Genomic DNA, 19074 nt, shown 5'->3' with positions numbered 1-19074 from the left:
TTACGAGTTGTCACTAAAGGTTGCAGCCCAGGATTTATTTCACAGCAGAATGCAACAGCTTCTCTACAAAAGGAGACCGTGTGCATCCAAATCAAGCCGACACAGATACAAAACAAAGCCCTTGGAAACAGAATTCCTGATAAAAGCAGAGATTTTTGCAATTCATTCATCAAATTAAATAAGGAAAATGGCCTGGAGGGGAGGAAAGTTCAGGAAGTGTTCAGTGAAGATTTTACAAAAATCACAGAGCCACCTTAAACCAACCTCTTAATTTAAAATACCACCACAACAACGAAACCACATTCCACTGGGACTCCCATCATTTTGGGATGCCAAGCAGCTGATTCCCATGGCAAGGAAGAAATCCTTCCAGCTGCTGAAGGAGTAGCACCCACCTCCTTTAGTGGAGGAAGAGTTGGGATGAAGGTGTTGGGAAAGGTGAAAATCCTGACCCAGAAACTGCAGGAGCTCTTGGCTTCACTGATGGACGACTGCAGAGCTCTTATTGCCAGGGCAGCCAAATTTTTTGGCACTTCTAAACCCAAATAATCATGCCTGTTTATATATAATCAAGCTTTCACCATGGCTTTAGTGCTGCAAATTCTGCACGCCCCAATTAAGGGAGAACTTCTGCACTAGAGGAGCTGGAGGGGGCCAGGAATTGCAGCGTGATCCAAGCAATGAGGACCAGAGGTGCGCAGGGACAAATATTCCCTTTTCCAGCAAGGAGAAAAAAAGGAAAAGTCACCTTTTGAAAAACAGGGATCTGGTTTCACAATCCAAGCACCTGAGCTCTTGTAGCTCCCAGTGTCCCTTTATTGCTTCTGGAGGTCAGTGTGTTACACAGGTTTTGGTATTTTTTTGTTTGTTTGCTAAAAAAACAACAAAGCGACGCACAATGATTTGTATTTTTGGAGCTATTGATAAAAAAAACCCCACCTGGTCTCTTGGAAACAAGACCCCAGTGCTGAGTGACTCCTGAGCTGCCAGAGTTTGCAGCGTGTAACGCCGTTAAAAATACGAAAAGTTGGCAAAATTCACCCCCCACAAAAAAAGAGAGAGAGAGAGCGGAGAGAAAAGCTTTTCCCAGCTGTAACATCTGTTCAGTCTGCCTGGCTGACAAGTGCTGCTGATGGAACTCGCTTGCCAGGACTCCCCAGCAGGAGGAGGGACATTCTGGAGCAGAGAACCGGAGCTGTTTGCTGTCCTTCCCTCTCCCACAACCCCAGAGCAGCCCAGAGTCACCTCTGGCTCGTCACCTGCGGGAGGATGACCGGGGCACAGGCAATGCCAGCGAAAGACTCTGGGAAGTGCAAGTCCCTCTCCCACTCGTCAGTCTCTGTGTTGTAGACCTGCACGATGCTGGTCACGTTGTTCAGGTGCCAGTTGTAGCCCCCTACGATGTAAATCTTTTTCTCCAGCAAGCAGCAGCCGGCCTCCGACTGCCCCGCGCGCATCGGGCTCACCGTGGTCCACTGGTCCGTCTCGGGGACGTAATATTCCACGGCCAGGACATCGAAGCACCGATCCACGTGGTCCATGCGGCCTCCCAGGGCGTAAATCCTGCTGTTGGCACTGACCATGGCGTGCAGCACCCTGGGCTCGTTCATGGGGGTCTTAAACTCCCACTGATCCGCGGCGGGGTCGTAACAGTGCAGGGCCTTCTTGTCCTCCACGGAGATCCCGTACCCCCCCGAGATGTACAGCTTGTCCCCCACCGTGGCCCCGGCGTGGCCCCACGTCCTGCGCTTCAGGGAGCACACGTAGGTCCACTCGTTGTCCTTGGGGCAGTACTTCTCCACCGAGGCCAGGCTGCCCGAGCGGTTGCGGCCGCCCGTGGCGTAAACCATCCCGCGCAGGACGTTGAGCTGGAACTGGATCCTGCTCTCCTGCATGGCCTGGATGCGCAGCCACTGGTTGAGGTGGGGGTCGTAGCGGTAGGAGACGTCCACGGCGCCCTCCCCGCTGCGGTACTGCAGCTGCTGCCCTCCCACCAGGTACACGAAGTTGTCCAGCACGGCCACGCACGAGTGGCTGCTGCCCACCTCCATCTCGGTCAGCTCGCGGAACTGACGGCCGCCGGCGTCGGGCAGGCAGAAGACCTTGGCGCTGACGGTGCGGTCGTTGTCGGTGTAGGGGGTGCCGCCGAAGGTGATGAGGGACAGCACGTCCGAGCGGATGGCCGTGCGCGGCGACTGCATCTCGTGCTGCCGGAAGGGCAGGATCTGGTAGTTGAAGGCCTCCAGCAGGTACTGGCGGCACAGCACGTCTTCCACCATGATGTCCAAGGTCTGGACGCTGTCCACCAGCTCCGAGGATTTCATGAGCGGGAAGCGGATGTGGCAGAGCACCTGGCTGGCGCTGGCGCGGCGCCCGGGGTCGAACTGCAGCCAGCGCACGGCGGCGCGGAACAGCTCGATCTCGCTGCAGCTCTTGAGCTTGTTGCTCTGCAGGAAGAACACCAGGCGCTCCAGGGGCAGGTGGAGGAAATCCTCCTCCTCGGAGATCTGCAGGAAGTGCCTGAAGGTGAAGGCGTCCACGGATTCCTTGAGGGAGGCGAGGCTGAAGGTGGTGGCCATCTGCCCGATGTTGAGGCACGTCTCCACGCTCATGGCAGACTTGAGGAACTCCTCGCACAGCTCCACCACCGGCACCATCTGCAGGAAGACGGCGGCTCCCAGCACGTCCTGGATGCAGTCGAGGTCCAGAGTCACCTCGGCGCTGTAGGCGAAGTCGATGATGTGCTTCAGGCCCTTGGCAGACACACCTTTGAGCTCGATCACATCCTGGCTGGCTTCTCTCATCCCGCCCGTGAACATCGCCCTGCAGGTCAGGAACACAAACAAAAAAATCCCCCCTGTTTAAGCAAAAGATGCAGCACCTCGGAATTGGATTTTATTGAACGCTCTGATTCTCTTAGGATGGGGAAGGGGGGGAATAAATCAAGGCTAAATCTCTACGAGCCAGGAGAAATGAGAGTGTGCAACGACTTACATAAGGCTTGCATAAACAGTGCACTGAGGAGGAATATTCAGCAACTGGAGAAGTTTTTCAATCCCACTGGCAGCAGGAATAAGAGCAGACCACAGGACCAAGCTCCAGGAAGAGGCAGAGCTGCCAGAGTAGGGAGTGGAGAATTCTGGACACCAATGAATCTGTGATACTCAACAAAAAAGAATCCCACGGGATCTGCTCCAGCAGAGATTGGGAGCTGTACCCTGAAGGGGTTTAGGTTTAGGTTTAGGATTTGGGAGCACAAGGAAGGAATACACCTCTGGTAGGAGCTCAGTGATTCCTGGCAGCACAGCCTTCAGGCCCTGTGATCCCGTTACCTCGTAGGGAACTAAGAAATGGCTTAAAAATTGCAGGTGCAACACATCCCGTGAACAGCTTTGGTCTTCCAGCACAGCCTCCCCTCCAAGGCTCCTTCCCAACGCCTTAAAAAATGGGAGCCGCAGCCCCTCCAGCAACGCCGACGGCAGGGGGCTGACAGGCAATTAAACAAAATTCGGGGGAAAAAGGCTCAGTTACAGCACAGCTGCGAGCACATCACTTGCCCAGGCCACGCAGAGCTTAGGCCCTGGATCACCTCCTTGGGAGGCTCCTAAATTCCACAGGAAGCACATTCCACGCCGAGGGCTGTGGGGCCGCAGCTCCCAGTGCCGCCAGGGGCGGGGTGGGGATGGGGACGGGGCTGCACTTGTGGGGTTTGGGCCATTTACAGCCCGTTCCAGAGGGTTTTGTTAGCCAGGGGGGGCTCAGGGCAAAGGTTTGCACCCCTTGGTGTTCAAGAAGCAGCAGAAGAGCAGTTGTGGGTCAGGCAAAGTCAGAGCAGGTGACACAGAGTGACATGGGGCGACGTGGAGTGTCACCACTCCCTGCCACTGCAGACACAGGTCCCTGCGAGGCCATGAACTGTCACACAAAAGATCTTAAAACTGCACATTTTGGGCTGTTTTTTCCACCCTGGGTAACCTGCTCTTTTCCATGGGAAAGGTAAATTCGTGGTGTCACCAGAGCTGCTTGTGCCGACTCCAAGGTGCGAGTCAGCCCGAAAAAATGCTGAACAGACCCTGCACCGACACAGGAATAAAGGAATATCTTGGGAACGCTGTCAAAAGACAGGAGTTCCAAGTTTCCTGTCCAAACCAGGCTAGAAAACCTGCTGCCGTCCAGCATAAACCCAAGAAATCCTAAATGACCTAAATAAGGAAATATCTGCATGTGAAATCAGCCCACTGTAACCGAGTGACCAGGAACGCTGTTCCCAATTATTTGTCCGTGCAGCAGATGAGAGCATTCTGCTCAAATCCCAGCCCTGATCCCTCGCCCCAGAGGACACCCGGCCACGTGTGTGCTCCTGCACCAGCTGAACAGGGAGAGGAAAGCGTTTATTGTTGCCATGCTGAAGACAAATCATCCACTAGAATGCAATTCCCTTCGAAAAGTGTTACGGTTCTAAAATGCTGATTATATAAATGCCTCAATTTCACTCTTTTCCCTCCCCCTTCCTGCAGAAAAAAAACCCAGAGTGTTTTCGAAAAGCTGGATTATTCTGCCATTGTTCCCCAGGACGACGTTCTTCAGCACCACTGAAGTTCTAACAAGGAACCTACTCAGCAATTAGATTTCGACAGTGAAACCACCCTGGCAGTGGCCCTGCACCCAGCAGTGAGGAATAAAACAGTGCCATCAGCATCTGGGGGGAGAGCAGCTCCAGGATTAACTGTGTGCCTTCTCAGGAGAGTGATAAGCCTGGAAGGTTTGTGTTACCACAGGGAGAGGGGAGGGAAGAGCCTGGAAAATGTGTGTGAACACAGAGCAGCTGAAGAACGGGCACAGGGATGCCAGAGAGATGCCAGGTGAAGCCCTTTGGTCTTGTTTACCTGCTGGGAGGGACCTACACATCAAGGGACTGCAAATCCCATCAACAGCCCCTTTTCCAGCCCTCCCAGAGTCTGGAACAACTCCCAGCTCGAGCTCTCCGTGAGTGTGAGCCTTCCCTGCACTCGGTGTCTCCAGCACGTCCCTCACTTCACGCTGCCACTGGTGCTGCCCCAGAAAGATCCCGGACTCAAAGCCATTCCCAGTCAGAGCCATTCCAAAGGAGTTGGACAGAGAGAGTCAGTCCTGAGGAGCAGCTGAGGGAGCTGGAAAGGGGCTCAGCCTGGAGCAAAGGAGGCTCAGGGGGGACCTTGTGGCTCTGCACAACTCCCTGACAGGAGGGGGCAGCCGGGGGGAAGTTGGGCTCTGGGAACAGGGGACAACAGGACAAGAGGGAATGGCCTCAAGCTGTGCCAGGAGAGGCTCAGGGTGGACATCAGGAGGAATTTCTTCTTGGAAAGGGTGATTACACTTTGGCAGGGGCTGCCCAGGGAGGTTTGGAGTGCCCATCCCTGGAGGTATCCAAGGAAGGCCTGGATGTGACACCCAGTGCTCTGGGCTGGGTGACAAGGTTGAACTTGATGACCTTGGAGACCTTTTCCAACCTCAACCACAATTCTGTGATCCTGTGACCCAGGCAAGATGGATAAAACACCTGTTTTCACTCAGGACTGAATTCCTTGCCCTGCAATTGGCTCCCTCTGCATTAATTTGGCTGCAGAAACTCCTCGTGGTGCTTCGGTTTTCAACCCACGCCAGCTGGGACAGCTCTCCCGGATCTTCTGGGATCTGGGGAGCGCTCTCAGGACCTTGGTGCTCTCAGCCCATGGGCAGGGAGCACTACAGACACATCAGTGGTGGTTAAAGAGAGCAGGAGGATGGGATGCCTCATTCTGGAGGCCTCACTGCCACCTCCAAATCAGCTCAAGTGGTTCCAGAGCAAAAGCAGCACCAACACCTGCCCAGGTGGGTTCAAAACCTGGGCTTGGGCTCCTGTCTTGGCCCAGCAGCTGTAGCTGAACAAACCTGAGTGCAGAGGGACTGATCCTGAACCTCAACCTGCCTGCAGGACATCCATGGAGCAAACCAAACCTCCAAAGATTTCTGTGGGATGGGACTTTTGGGGTGCGGTGGGGAGGTTGGGGTGGGGGAGGATGGGGAGACAGCAAACCCACGGGAAAGGTAAAAATGCCTGCTTCCCTATGGGATTCTCACCTGAAATAGTCACTGCAGGCAGCCAAGACAACTTTATGAACCTGAAACACTTCATTATTTATAGTGAGGATGACATCAAGCAGCTGAGCCTGAGCTCGGAGCGAGGCCAGTCCCTGCAGCAGCGTGGTGCTGTGGCCAGGAGCAGAGAACGTGCATTTCAGGGTGCTGTTCTTGTCAGCCATGCTAAAAACAGAACAAGAGAGACAGGCTGGTTTGAAACGAACACAGAATGTCAGAAACCCACCCAGCGAGATGGGGACGCACGGGAACTGGGACCAGTTGGAAGGCAAATTCAATTCCCAGCTCAACAGCCACCCAGCACATCAGCACCTCGTGTTCCCTTCTCCCAGCACAAAACACTTCCACATTTCTCAGTTATCCTCTGGCACTGACAACCCTGCAGCACACACGGGGCTCCAGACACCACCCAAACATCTCCTGGGGCCGCAAATCTCCAGGGAATGTCGGTGTCCCCACGCTGAGCTGCCCCAGAATCCACCCTGACCTCGACTTCAACCACTACACCGAGCCACAGTTGCTGCTTCTCCTCACCACCTTCCTTGCCTGCAGCTGCTGGATTCCCTGCTCCGGCCAAGGACAGCCCTGCCAGCCCCATTTGATCCTTCCCTTCTGCCTGACCCCCAGGAGAGGAGCAAAAAAGCAAAATATTGCACGGCACTGGCTGCCCTGAATAACGTCAGCTGTTTGAACTGCACTGTCAACAGTCCCCTCCCAGCGTAAACATTTCCTTGCTTCTCCCAGTGCCTCTCACACGTGTTCCCCAGCATCATCCCGGGATCTGCCTGGCCTCAGATGCACTTGTCAGTGGGAACGCTGCGTTCGAAGGCAGCAGGAGCCCTGCTCCAGGGGAAGGGGCTGCGGGATGCTCTGGAAGGAACTCCAGAACCAACTGCAAGATGCCCTGAGCCCTCTCGCTCGTGGGAAATCCCAAATTGGTTTGCAAATGTAATCCAGCTCTGCCCGACTTTTCAGGATAAAGATCCTGGGGAGAAAACACAGGGATCAATACTCGGGATGGGGCTGATGTTTCCAGGAGCATCCTGCTGCTGGGTCTCCGCGTCCTTGAGGAATGTTTTATGGAAACGTGACACTAAAAAATCCCAAGGAGATTATCCCGAGTCTGGGAAGCTGCGTGAGTTGCTCCCAAATGCACAGCGGGAGAGTGCGCTTAAGGCCTGCACTTAGAGGGAATTATCATCTTTATTGTTATTATTATTTAGGTGGAATAAAGCAATGAAGCCAAAGAGGAGTAGGCTGGGGCTGAGTAATCCCAGGGTTTGCTCCAACCCTCCTCCCTTAGAACTCCCTGGAACAACAACAGCCACACACAATGGACCAAACGAGCCGGCAAGAGGTCAGGGAAGAGTCAGGGAGATGGGATAACAAAAAAGTGGATGTAAACAATCCTCAAACAATGAGGAACAATGGACAGGGCTCGCTCCTATCGGGTTGCAATTTCCGGCAAGCTTTAGGGAGAGGGAGCGAGGGGAAATCTGGGATGTCCATCAGAGCACTGGGAGGGCGGCTCTGGAGCTCGCTGGGACGCACAGAGCAAACCTTGGCAGGCTGGTTCGAGCTCCTCAGGCTTGGGAATGCCTCAAAAAATCCATCGGAGCTCCTACTGGGATGGCTGGTGGTGCTCAGCTGGGTGAGGGTGGTCTGAAATCCCCACCCTAAAATCAAAGTATTCTAAAGAGCCTCAGAGCAGAGCGTGGAGTGTTCCTTGCTGGAATAAGAAGGATTAGCAAAAAGGCAGCTGCTGACAGGACCTTTATCCACACTCTGCAAGCCAAGAGATGTCTGTCCACTCCAGCTCTTCCCGAGGAAAAAGAGGGAAGGGATTGGGGCAGCGAGGCGTGGATTCTCACCATGTCAAACCCCTTTCCCTCTCCTCTCTGGAACTTGCATTTGCTGGGGGAGGAAGGAGGAAACGTCCAGCAGCAGCACGGAAGCGATGCTCCCTCTGGACACAGCATCAGTCACCCAGCAAAGCCGCTCTGCTCCGGGCTGGGCAGGTAAAATCCACAGGGACAGAGCCGGCGGGAGCCGCAATTCCCGATTTGTTGTGACTTCGCCACACTCGATCTCCTGCAGGAGTCTCCTCATGGGAATTTTCTTCTGTGGTTTTTTTTTTAGATTGATTTCAAACATTCCTCTTCCCAGCCTCGGTGTTCATCCCTGTTGGAACGCTGTCCCTGGATCCACAGCCCCTCGCAGTGCAGGTTCAGACAACAAGCGTCACCTGCATGAATATTCCTCTTTTTTCTTCTTCCTCAATTCACTTTTACAGGATTAGCTCAGGGTGGGTGGGTCCATCTGTGTGGAATAAAGGTGTTGGGATGTGGGACTCATTTCAACAGGTAATGGAACAGCTGCTCCAGGAAAAACTCCCTGTTCTGGTTCCTTTGTCTATTTACAGGGGTAGAATAAAAGGATCTACTGATTACACAATACCCTGAGGAGGGGGGAAAAAAAGGCAAAACAAAAGAAAAGCATCGCTAATGTCCAGAAGATTTTAAGGAGAAAAAAAGAAGCTGGAAACAAAACAAAATCCACACAAAGCATGAGAAATCAAGTAAGGGATTTACGGAAAACAAAGGGAGAGGAGGAGAGGTGAGAGAACAGCACCAAGCAGTGTTTGCTCTGCGGGGAGAAAAAAGGGATTTGTGATAAGAGCAGGCTTGGCTGGACACGGGAGCACACCTGAATCCATGGCCTTGGCTCCCACTCCAGCACCGCGAACGGAGGGAGAAGAGGAGCAGCAGTTGGATGCCAGAGAGTAAAAAATAAATATATAAAACCCCTGAGCACAAAAGGAAGCCTTGAACATCTGAGAGCGCCTTTGTGAGGCTGTCCCTATCTCATCCCAGATCTCCAAATGCCGTGTACTTGTTGCTTAACAATTTGTTACAGCAGGAACAGCCTGGAAGACAAAACCTGGGAAGAGTTGCTGCTCCTCCTCGAAGCTCAGAACGTGCCCGGGAGATAAAAGCCTTTCAGCACAACAGGGAGAAAGTGTTTATTCCGCTCCTTCCCTTTCCAAGGGAGGCAGGGCTGGAGAGCTTCTGGAATTTTCCTCGGGATGCTCGTCTTTGTCCTCAAAAAGCTGGAGTTCTGTGGGGTTTCTGTGGTCAGAGAGCCCTTCAATACCTCAGCTTGGGGCAGGGTCAGGCCTGTGGCTGCATCGGAAGAACGCAGGACACAGAAATCACACCCCCACCAAGATCCCACGGCGGGGATCCCAACATCCTCCCACCACCAGGGCCCCTCACGTGGATATACTGGCACAAAGGTGGCTTTACAGGAACAGAAATGCCACTTTCCATATGGAAACAGCCATGAAAGGGATCTTTATATCCAATGGCACGCACGGCGGGGGCAGCTGGAATCCGACAGCCACGCTGAGCCAGGAGGGCGATGCCTTTTGGGCAGCAGCCTCAGAGGCTCTGATAACATCCCTGGTACCCCAGATCCAACCAGGGACTGCCAGGGAACAAGTAATGGGATTGAGGATTTGTCTCCGAGCCGCTGCTCTGAAGCCAGATTGCTTTCAATCCTCTCCGGTCACTGCGGGCTAGAGCTCAGCGTGGGGGAAACCAACCCCAGCCCGAACCCTGGTGCTCAGAGGGTGTGGAGATGTCCCAGCAAGGGTTAAGGGAGTGGTTCCAGGCAGACAGCGGGCAGGGAAGGCAGGGAAGGCAAACGAGGCCAGGAATCCTCCTGCTGCGGCACCCAGAGAGGAGCCCTCGCCCCAGCGCACCGACCACGGGCTCTGCTCACACATTTCTGAGCAAGGAGCGCTCGGGTTTTGACCGAAACCAGATGCAGAGAGGAGGCATCTGGACACCCAAGAGGCCTCTAAAGCTGAGATGTTGAAGGCCACACTTCAAGAATCAGCTCAGGCACAAAGAACATCCCAAGAACAAGCGGCCCCTGGCGCTGCCTCCTCCGTTCCCCACAGCGTCACGTGGAATCCAAGACGCGTTTCAAGCTAATGAATCATTTTTACCAAATCTGTACTGATGATTAAAAACATCAAAGCTGGAATTAAAGGCTTACCAAGCATGAGTTCATATTTCAGCATGTTTGCAACCGCTGCACAAGTACAAGTGGAGAGAATTAGAGCAGGACAGATTGTAACATTTCAGTGATTGAATTAAGGGAGAAAAATCTTCGGCTGCACCACTGCCTGTCGTGTTCTTCCTCTTCTTTTACACCACGGAAGGAGGGGCAGTTTGGTGCTCTCCATCCCAGCTCAGCATCCCCACGTTTTCCCACTTTTCGGGCAGGTGGTGCTCAGTAATTTTTCATCCAGGAGAAACTCGAGGGGGTTTGGCAGGATTCCTGAGCAGGGCAAACTTCCAGCAGCCAAACTCTTCCATAAACACCAGCTCCAGAGGTGGGACCCCGCGGGGAACGGCTGGGGGACAGGAGGGGAAGGAGGAAAAGCAGCAGAATGTGTGAGAAAGCACCAGGTATGGAGTGGCACAGCTTTTCCAAGGCTAAACAAAAGGTTTGGGGTTGCCAAATAGCCAGCGAGGCACCTGCAAGACATTTTTTGTGGTGAGAGAAGCAGAACTCCCATAAAGCTGGAGAGTAACTTTATTTAGAACATAAGGGATGAATATTAAGGACCTTCTTTAGGAACCTTTGACAGGCAGCATTATAGATATTTTAATAATGCAAATCATTTAATGCCTTTAGTTTCATGCCTAAGTAAAAAAACACATTTAGATTCTGATTTTTAAACTACAATTAAGACACTTAAAATCAAAACAAAAGTCAAACTCCCTCAGATAAGTCACTGGTAGCCATGGTGACTGTAATATTTCAGATCCTGAGGCTTTATATCACATGCCCAAATGATGAAAATGAGTTTTCAGCACTCCACACTCAGAAATGCTACGTTTGGGCAGAAAGGCTGAGCCCTTCACTGCGGATTTGCTGCTTCCCAGACTCTCATTTAGGATTTTGGGATGATGTTCCCGTGGTCTTTGCATCCCTCTAAGAAGACACAGCAAGAAGTTTCCTTGGAAGTTTGGGGGCAAGGAAGATGAGGCACCGAAGCACAAAAATACCTGCCCTGTTAACCTACTTCTGTTCCCAGCAGCATTTACAGCGTTTCCTGGCCAAATTAGCAACCACAATAAGCACTTAATGATCAGCAACTAATTAAATATTAACACTCTGAATGAAGGAGATGTTTTCCAGCGAAACATAATCATCCTCAAGATATGGGAGCAAAAAAAAAAAGCATTTAATCGATTTCTTTGTTCCCTTTTCCAACTCCTTCCCTTAATTTCTCCCGTTTCCCTCCTCTGCCTCCACTCATTTTCCACTCCTGACACCATCTCTTTCATCAAAGCAATAAATAAAAGGAGAAAGCCTGAGACTAATATCGCTATTTAAAAGTGACTGGCAATTTGCAGGGCTCAAATGAAGAGATTATAAATGGGGCTGAGTTTCAGAAGGAGCGACACTTTGTGTGAAAATAATGGTCCTCTGGAAAATGCCTCAAGTGCAACAGGAAAGTTGGAAAAGTCTCCAGCCTCGAAATTTAAGTGAATTTAAGGTTTGGCAAAGGGAGAGCAAAGAACTTTCACGATTTAAGAAAGAAAAAGGACAAAACCCAGCAGACTTTTTTTAGTTAAACTTTTTTTAGTTCTGTTTCAGGGCCTCAAAGGCTGGTCCCTCTCCCAGCAGCCGGACTGGCCGGCACTGGGATGGGACTGGGTGCTGCTGTGCTCCCACACTGACCACTACCAGCCAACCCAGGCCAGATTCAGTCCTGCAACTTGGTGAAAACAGCAATTAAAGCTGGATTTTACAGAAGCCAGGAGGCACCTGGTTCATTTTCCAGTGCTTTCTGTCTCAGGTCCTGCTGATCCTTTGATTTACTTATCTGCATCCCATTTCCCCCAAGCTGGAACCAAGGACACCCTGTAGCCCAAAGGTAAAGCAGCAAGAAGCTTTTCAATTTATTTATTTTTGAAATACTATTTTTTTAATGTCCTTAGAAGTCCCAGACATTTCCAAAATCTCTGTTTTTCTTTTCTTCTGAGCTGGGCTCGCACAGGGCCCAGCAGACACACATGAATTTACTCTGCTCCCAGGCATCAATCAGGAGGTTGTTTGCAAGCCAAAGGAGGTGGGATTTTGGTTTCTGCACTAATAAAACTGGATGGCTGTCAAAAAGCTGGCTGGCCTGGTAAAACAGAGCAGCAAAAAAGTGGAGGGTGAAAGATGTGAACACGTTCAACTCTGTGCCACCGCCCGGAGTTTCAACGTGAGGCCCCGGGCAGGACGTGCTGTACCCAGCACAAATTGGGGGGAGGGAAGAAAAACAGCAACAAAGAACCCCCAGAATCAGATTTCTCAAATGTTTCTGTCACAAAGCCAGAGGCATCTTTGTGCTGGTGCAGTGGGAAAAGCAGCTTGGTGCTGGTTATTCAGCAGCCAAAGGACCAGAGGGACTCTCAGGTGAGGATTCCAAGAGCCCAGGTTTGGATATCAGGGGTTGGAGGGGCAGAAATGTCACAGTGAGATTATTTACAAGGATTTACTATTTCTCCTTCTTCTATCCATATTTAGAGTCTTGTCCTGCACTGGGATTTTCCTCTGGTCCCAGCAGAGAGATGACAGCTGGAGAGGTGACACTCATCACCCATCACTGCCACCGCCCTGCCCTGCCACCACCTCGACCTGCACTTGTCACAGCGACTGAGAATGGGAAGGTGCTCCCCCACCCCATAACCCTGATGGTGATTATTTTTTGTCAACCCCAAACCTAATCCCTCTGAGCCAGGAACAAACAGAGCAAACACAAAAATCACTCGGAGCATGTCCATTGCTGTGGCAGTGTGACAGCAGTGACAGAGTCAGGCACACGGGGCCCCTCAGACTGTAGGGTTCACATCCCATAAAATCCATGTACAGCCCCAAGTTCAGGCTCGTTGCACCCTCAATACTCCCCGACAGCTCTGCCTTAAACAGCTCCACGTTCCCCAGCTTAGGGACAAACCCTTCTGTGTGAAAAGCGAAGCTACAGCGGTGCCACGTCCAAAATAACCCAAAAATCAGAGCCGTGCCCCAAGCCAGGGCTGCTGGAGCAGCCCGAGGGAGCAGCGGGTGCTCCCGAGCCTCTCCCAGCAGTGCAAAGGCTGGGAGGCACCTAGTGGTGTCGGGAAGCACAGCAGAGCCACCAAGGCCACCCCAAAAGTGTCCCCTGGCCCGCACACAGGCACTGCTGGACACCGGCCTCCTCCCCTGCGCCCGCTCCAGCGTCACCCTGTCACCTCTGGGAGCCGATCCGCGGCGCTCTGGGCACGTCCATCCAAAAATCCGTCAGGACCTGCCTGGGCTCTGCACAGCTCAGCAACCTCTGGGTCACCTTCCCTGTGGGGACAGCCCGTACCAGCTCTGCCAGCAGCTCTGGCGGGGCAGAAAGGTCCCCACAGCAAGGAAATCACTCCCCACCTTGCCCCACACAGCTATCCCTGGCCCTCTGCTCCACAGCTGGGAAGAACTCGGGGAAACTTCCAGCTTTTCCAGAGGTCCAGGAGCGGTGCTTGTGCCAGGCTGTTTCTGCAGCATGGATTGCACAGCCTGGGCAGTGTGGCAATAGCACAACAGGAGTAGCTACGTGCAGAGTAGCTGCACCTCCACCCTCCAGATCAGAGCCTGGGAGCAGCCAGGGAGCTCAGGCTAAAACAGCACAAGGTGATGAAACAGCAGAGAGCAGCAGCAAAACCATCATTCCTTCCATGGAAATGAGGGAATTGGTGTTTCCCAGCAGCTGCCCCGGCACTCGGCATCGTGGCACCAAATTCCAGCTCAGATCTGTCTTCCTCTGCTCACCTGAACCCTCTGCACTCGGGTTTGTGCCCATCATAACATCATTTTGTTTCCCAGCTCTGTGGGCAGCTCTGTCCTGCACAGGCTGTGTGCCACCCTGCCCTGAACAGAGCCACCCAAGGCCACCAGAACAGCTTTTCTTAAAGATCCCAAATTTCTGTGCAACTCTAGCATTTCTTAATAAATGAGAAACTGGGAAAGACACTTTAGCCATCATCCCACCCTGTGAGGCCCTTCCTTACAAAGCCACACAACACTTGGAGGCAGGACAGGAGCCTTTAAAGCATCCCCCAAGTTTACTTTTGGTCTAAATAAAACCCCCAGCTCGGGACTCTCCCAACACTGCAAGAGCAGGCAGCAGTTATTTTTACAGTGATTCAGTTAGAGCATAAACATTTACACCACGTCTACCAGATCTAACAACTAAATCTGTCTGAAACTTGCCATGTGGCAGAGGATGGATCATAGAAACCCCACAAAAACTCCACTTTGGCTCCAAAAGGGAAAAAATACCAAGTGTGATTGAAGGGTGAAGCTGTAGGAGATGACAGGAACTCCAGAGCAAGGCAGGCTCACGGCCCTTATCTTCCCCCTTTGTGGTTTTACTCCATCCCCCCGGACATTCTTCTCCTTCCCACCACTTTCTCAGAAGGAATAAAGTTTGGGAAGCTCAGGTCAGCATCCCCTTGATGGGAACCCAGACGTTTGAGATAAGACCTTGCCTGTTCATCCTGGTTTTCACGGCAAACCCGTCAGCACGTCCTTCAAGGGATTATTCCCAATTAATTCCTCGACAGCTTTTCTGGACACCTCAATCAATTCCCATGGAAAGGCCTGCATGGGAACACTCTCTCCAGCATCTGGGATGGTGTTTTTCCCAGATTTTTGTGGCCCTGCTTTGCACAACCCCACCTCACCAACGCTGCAACAACGATGCCTCGATGGCTCGAGCGCAGAAACTTCTCCTGCCGGGGATCCCGAAGGGTTCCAGGTTTCCTCTCCCTGACCCCAAAGCACATCCCTAGTGCTACAGAGTGAATTCTGCAGCCTGAAACTCTCCCTCTACGTGATAAAAGAAGGCTGGGAGTAAAATATGAAACCCATTTGTAAGTCATGAAATTCTACCCAAGGAGGAAGAAAAGAAAAAAAAAAACAAACCGCAAGTTTATTTCAAAATAGAAGATTGGGGCCATTTGCTTTTCAATGCCCAGGAGTGGCTTTATCTCATGCCATCAGCGTGTCCAGGGCCTTTTGTCCCCATGGTCTTGCCCAGCCTGTTCTGTGTTGAAGGAAAGAGCAGGATCCCAGCAGAGAAGTGAATTTTCCTGCTCCAGGGCAGCCACAGCTCCCGGGCAAGCGGTAGCAATTCCAAAGATGGAAATTCTGCCCGTGGTGTTGGAGCTGCAGTGCACCATCCAAATGGCATGTGTGAAACAGCACCAGAGCCTCTGTCCTCCTGCCTTGGAGAGTCAATAAGAAGTGCAAAAAAGTCACAAGTGGAAGAACCTAACAAGGAATCACCGCCGCCAAGGAATGCCCTTGGAATCCTCCTCATGCTCTACAGCACATCCAAAGTCCCCCATCAGATTTCTCCTCATATTCCCCAATAAATCCACCTTTAAACAAGTAAAAATCCTCTAAACTCCCAAGCAACAAGAAGCAGGATCCAAACTTCAACGAGCTTTGCTTTAAAATTAACAAAGAAAATAAACACTCAGCGATAGCGAACATGACGGAGCTGCAGCTCGGGGGAATAAAACTGCTGCAGCTCCAGCCTGGGTGATTTATCACAGCCCTGAAACAAATTACTTCCATTTCTCACTGCTGCACGCCCAGGGAACTCCCAAGTGCCAGGGGAGCAGTGCTACCAACACCTGGAGTAAGAAGTGCTGGAATTCCTGCCTGAGAAAGGAAAAGGAGGTGCAGAGGGATGAAATGAGACGCCACAGGTGACACAGCATGGAGCTTCAAGGAGCACAGGTGGTCATTGAGGTGGAAAAAAGTAGGATAAATCTATAGGTGAGGATTCAGAGAGGCTTCTCCAGCACTGAACAATGCCTGGGAGGGCTTCCCCTCCACGGCGTGACACACACGGGTGGTTATTTCAGGAGGCAATGCTGAGCAAAGCTGAGGATAAACGATGCTTTGAAGCAAAGTGACAGCCCGGGCTGACAGCGACAGCGTAACATCCCCGAGCCAGACACCACAACTCCCTGAACACTGTCCAACACGAGCTCGGGATGGTGACAGACAGGAAAACCCCGGGAACAGAAACTCCTCTGTGAGCAGGTACCACCTGCAGCACCCAGAGCATCACCCCGACAGGTACCACATCACCCTGACAGGTACCACATCACCCCGACAGGTACCACATCACCCCGACAGGTACCACCTGCTCTGCACTGCCTCCAAAGCCTGAGGGACCCCCTCAAAATCAGGGACTGGGTTGGATCTGCAGGCTGGGGGCACAGCAGAGGGGATGGGGGGCAGCAGAATGGGCCTGAAACACCAAAAATTGGAAGTCTCTGGAACTGCTGCACCTGGTGTCTCTACAAACCCGCAGAGCTGGTGGCTTCACAGACCTGACCCAGGGTGGGATTCCCTGGGGCGGTTTCACCGGGTGGCATTCACTGTAGGATTCACTACAGCATTCACACTATTTTCTGCTTTAGAGCCTGGCCCAAACCTCAGCCTCCCTCCTCACGCACCCCACGAGCAGCAGCGTCGCTGCTCATCACGATCGCTCCCTTCCCGCGGGCCCCGCTCAGGACAATCCCCGGCGCCTGAGGCACCGAGCACCGGGCACCGGGCCGTGCTGCCGCCCGCCAGCGCCACCCGGGCAGCGGCTCCTCGGCCAGGCCGGCGCTCCGTGACCCCGGGCCCGGGGGAAGGCGGCGGAGCCCCGCGGGCCGATGGGGCCCGGCCCCGCTGCCCGGCCTAGGCCGCGCCGGCCCCGCTCACCTGCTCGGCCGCTCCGCGCCGAACTCGGCCCCGCCGGACTCCGCCATCGCCGAGCGCCGCCGCCGCCGCCGGTGCCGCGGGGGAGGCGGCGGGGCCGCCGCGTTAAAGGCGCAGGAGCGGCGGGGACCGGGAGCCGCGGGCTCCGCTCCGCGCCCGCCGGGCCTGGCGCCGCCCCGCCGCCACCGCCGTGTCACCGCCCCGCGGGAGTGCGGGGCTGTCACCTCCCCCGGGGCTGGGGGGCCGGGGGCTGTCACCTCCGCCCCGGGATTGGGGGACCGGGGGCTGTCACCTCCCCCCGGGATTGGGGGACCGGGGGCTGTCACCTCCCCCCGGGATTGGGGGACCGGGGGCTGTCACCTCCCCCTGGGATTGGGGGGCCGGGGGCTGTCACCTCCCCCGGGGCTGGGGGACCGGGGGCTGTCACCTCCCCCGGGGCTGGGGGACCGGGGGCTGTCACCTTCCCCGGGGCTGGGGGACCGGGGGCTGTCACCTCCCCCCGGGATTGGGGGACCGGGGGCTGTCACCTCCCCCTGGGATTGGGGGGCCGGGGGCTGTCACCTCCCCCGGGGCTGGGGGACCGGGGGCTGTCACCTCCCCCGGGGCTGGGGGACCGGGGGCTGTCACCTCCCCCTGGGATTGGGGGGCCGGGGGCTGTCACCTTCCCCCGGGATTGGGGGACCGGGGGCTGTCACCTCCCCCGGGGCTGGGGGACCGGGGGCTGTCACCTCCCCCTGGGATTGGGGGGCCGGGGGCTGTCATCTCCGCCCTGGGATTGGGGGGCCGGGGGCTGTCACCTCCCCCCGGGATTGGGGGACCGGGGGCTGTCACCTCCCCCGGGGCTGGGGGACCGGGGGCTGTCACCTTCCCCGGGGCTGGGGGACCGGGGGCTGTCACCTCCCCCTGGGATTGGGGGGCCGGGGGCTGTCATCTCCGCCCTGGGATTGGGGGACCGGGGGCTGTCACCTCCCCCTGGGATTGGGGGGCCGGGGACTGTCCCCTCCCCCTGGGATTGGGGGGCCGGGGGCTGTCACCTCCCCCGGGGCTGGGGGACCGGGGGCTGTCACCTCCCCCGGGGCTGGGGGACCGGGGGCTGTCACCTCCGCCCCGGGATTGGGGGACCGGGGGCTGTCACCTCCCCCTGGGGCTGGGGGGCCGGGGGCTGTCACCTCCGCCCCGGGATTGGGGGGCCGGGGGCTGTCACCTCCCCCAGGGCTGGGGGACTGGGGACTGTCCCCTCCCCATGCCTGAGTGGACCGTGGATCTGTCACCCCCACCAGCCTGAGGGGATCGGGGCTCTGTGACCCCCCCAGCCTGAGGGGATCGGGGCTCTGTGACCCCCCCAGCCTGAGGGGATCGGGGCTCTGTCACCCCCACCAGCCTGAGGAGTTTGGGGGTCTGTCACTGCCTCATGGCTGAGAGGACTTGGGGGTCTGTGCCCATCCCTCGGCTGTCCCGGTGACAGCCACTGCCCCACAGCTGCGGGGTCCCACAGGTCTGTCACCACCCCACAGGCCACCAGTTCCTTCCATCCGAGCGTTATCAGACGGCAGCCTGCCCTGGAAATCCCAGTATTTCCCTCGGGATTCCACCTGCGGATCACTAAATGTCACCTGCGGCGCCCAGGACAGCCCTGGTGGGGACAAAACCTCCTGCCAGGCCACCTGGGCCATTCTGGAGGGGGATTTTTGGCCAAAACCTCCTCGTGCAGGAGCAGCAGTACCCTCCAGAGGGTGCAGTCCTGTCGCTGGAGATCCCTGCGCGTCCCGGTGCCAAAACCGCCTCCGTCCCCACACATGGTCGGCATCAGAGCCCTCCCAGCTCTCCCCAAAGCCACCGAGGCCACGCGGGGTCCGTGTAATTCCTAAAGCCGGCGCGCATCTGGTCGAGGGGGCATTCCAGTCATCAGTGGGAATCAGGAAATTATTCATAGCGCTGGCCCTGCCAACGGCCGGGGGTAGATTTCTTTGATTTCCCATGCTCGGGGTCCACATCTGTAGAAGGGAAAGGGGGGAATTCGTACATGAGAACGAACGCGCTTGGAAAGCCGTGAAAACTCCCTTTCAAGTCAGCCTGATGAAAACTTCATGTTCTGGAGCTCTTTGCTTCAAGGAGAGCAATCTGTTTCGGAGAGGAAAAGCT

At 54.8% G+C, this 19074-nt stretch overlaps 1 protein-coding gene across 3 annotated transcripts; it reads right to left on the bottom strand.

The window, feature by feature from the left end:
* On the bottom strand, positions 1-17095 carry KLHL26 (kelch like family member 26). Of its 3 annotated transcripts, none has more exons than XM_068997393.1 (3): positions 16936-17095; positions 6100-6282; positions 1-2823 (listed from the first exon to the last, which is right to left on the bottom strand). In XM_068997393.1, the coding sequence occupies exons 1-3, from the start codon at positions 16980-16982 to the stop codon at positions 1242-1244; spliced, it is 1812 nt and encodes a 603-aa protein (XP_068853494.1). In that variant the 5' UTR covers positions 16983-17095; the 3' UTR covers positions 1-1241. The 3 variants fall into 3 exon arrangements, with proteins under 3 accessions (XP_068853494.1, XP_068853495.1, XP_068853496.1); XM_068997394.1 differs by lacking the exon at positions 16936-17095 and adding an exon at positions 7678-8115; XM_068997395.1 differs by lacking the exon at positions 6100-6282.
* Positions 17096-19074: the final 1979 nt, after the last annotated feature.

The sequence above is a fragment of the Aphelocoma coerulescens genome, chromosome 28 (genome assembly GCF_041296385.1).
Source record: "Aphelocoma coerulescens isolate FSJ_1873_10779 chromosome 28, UR_Acoe_1.0, whole genome shotgun sequence".
NCBI classification, from domain to species: Eukaryota; Metazoa; Chordata; class Aves; order Passeriformes; family Corvidae; genus Aphelocoma; species Aphelocoma coerulescens.
The sequence above is the reverse complement of the archived record's forward strand: the minus strand, read 5'-3'. Positions and strand labels throughout refer to the sequence as shown.

Coding starts and splice junctions, on each gene's coding strand:
- KLHL26 (XM_068997393.1), bottom strand. CDS start 16,982: ATGGCGGAGTCCGGCGGGGCCGAGTTCGGCGCGGAGCGGCCGAGCAG. Junction 6,283..16,935: donor GGCGCGGAGCGGCCGAGCAG/GTGAGCGGGGCC, acceptor TTCTGTTTTTAG/CATGGCTGACAAGAACAGCA. Junction 2,824..6,099: donor GCCTGCAGTGACTATTTCAG/GTGAGAATCCCA, acceptor CCTGACCTGCAG/GGCGATGTTCACGGGCGGGA.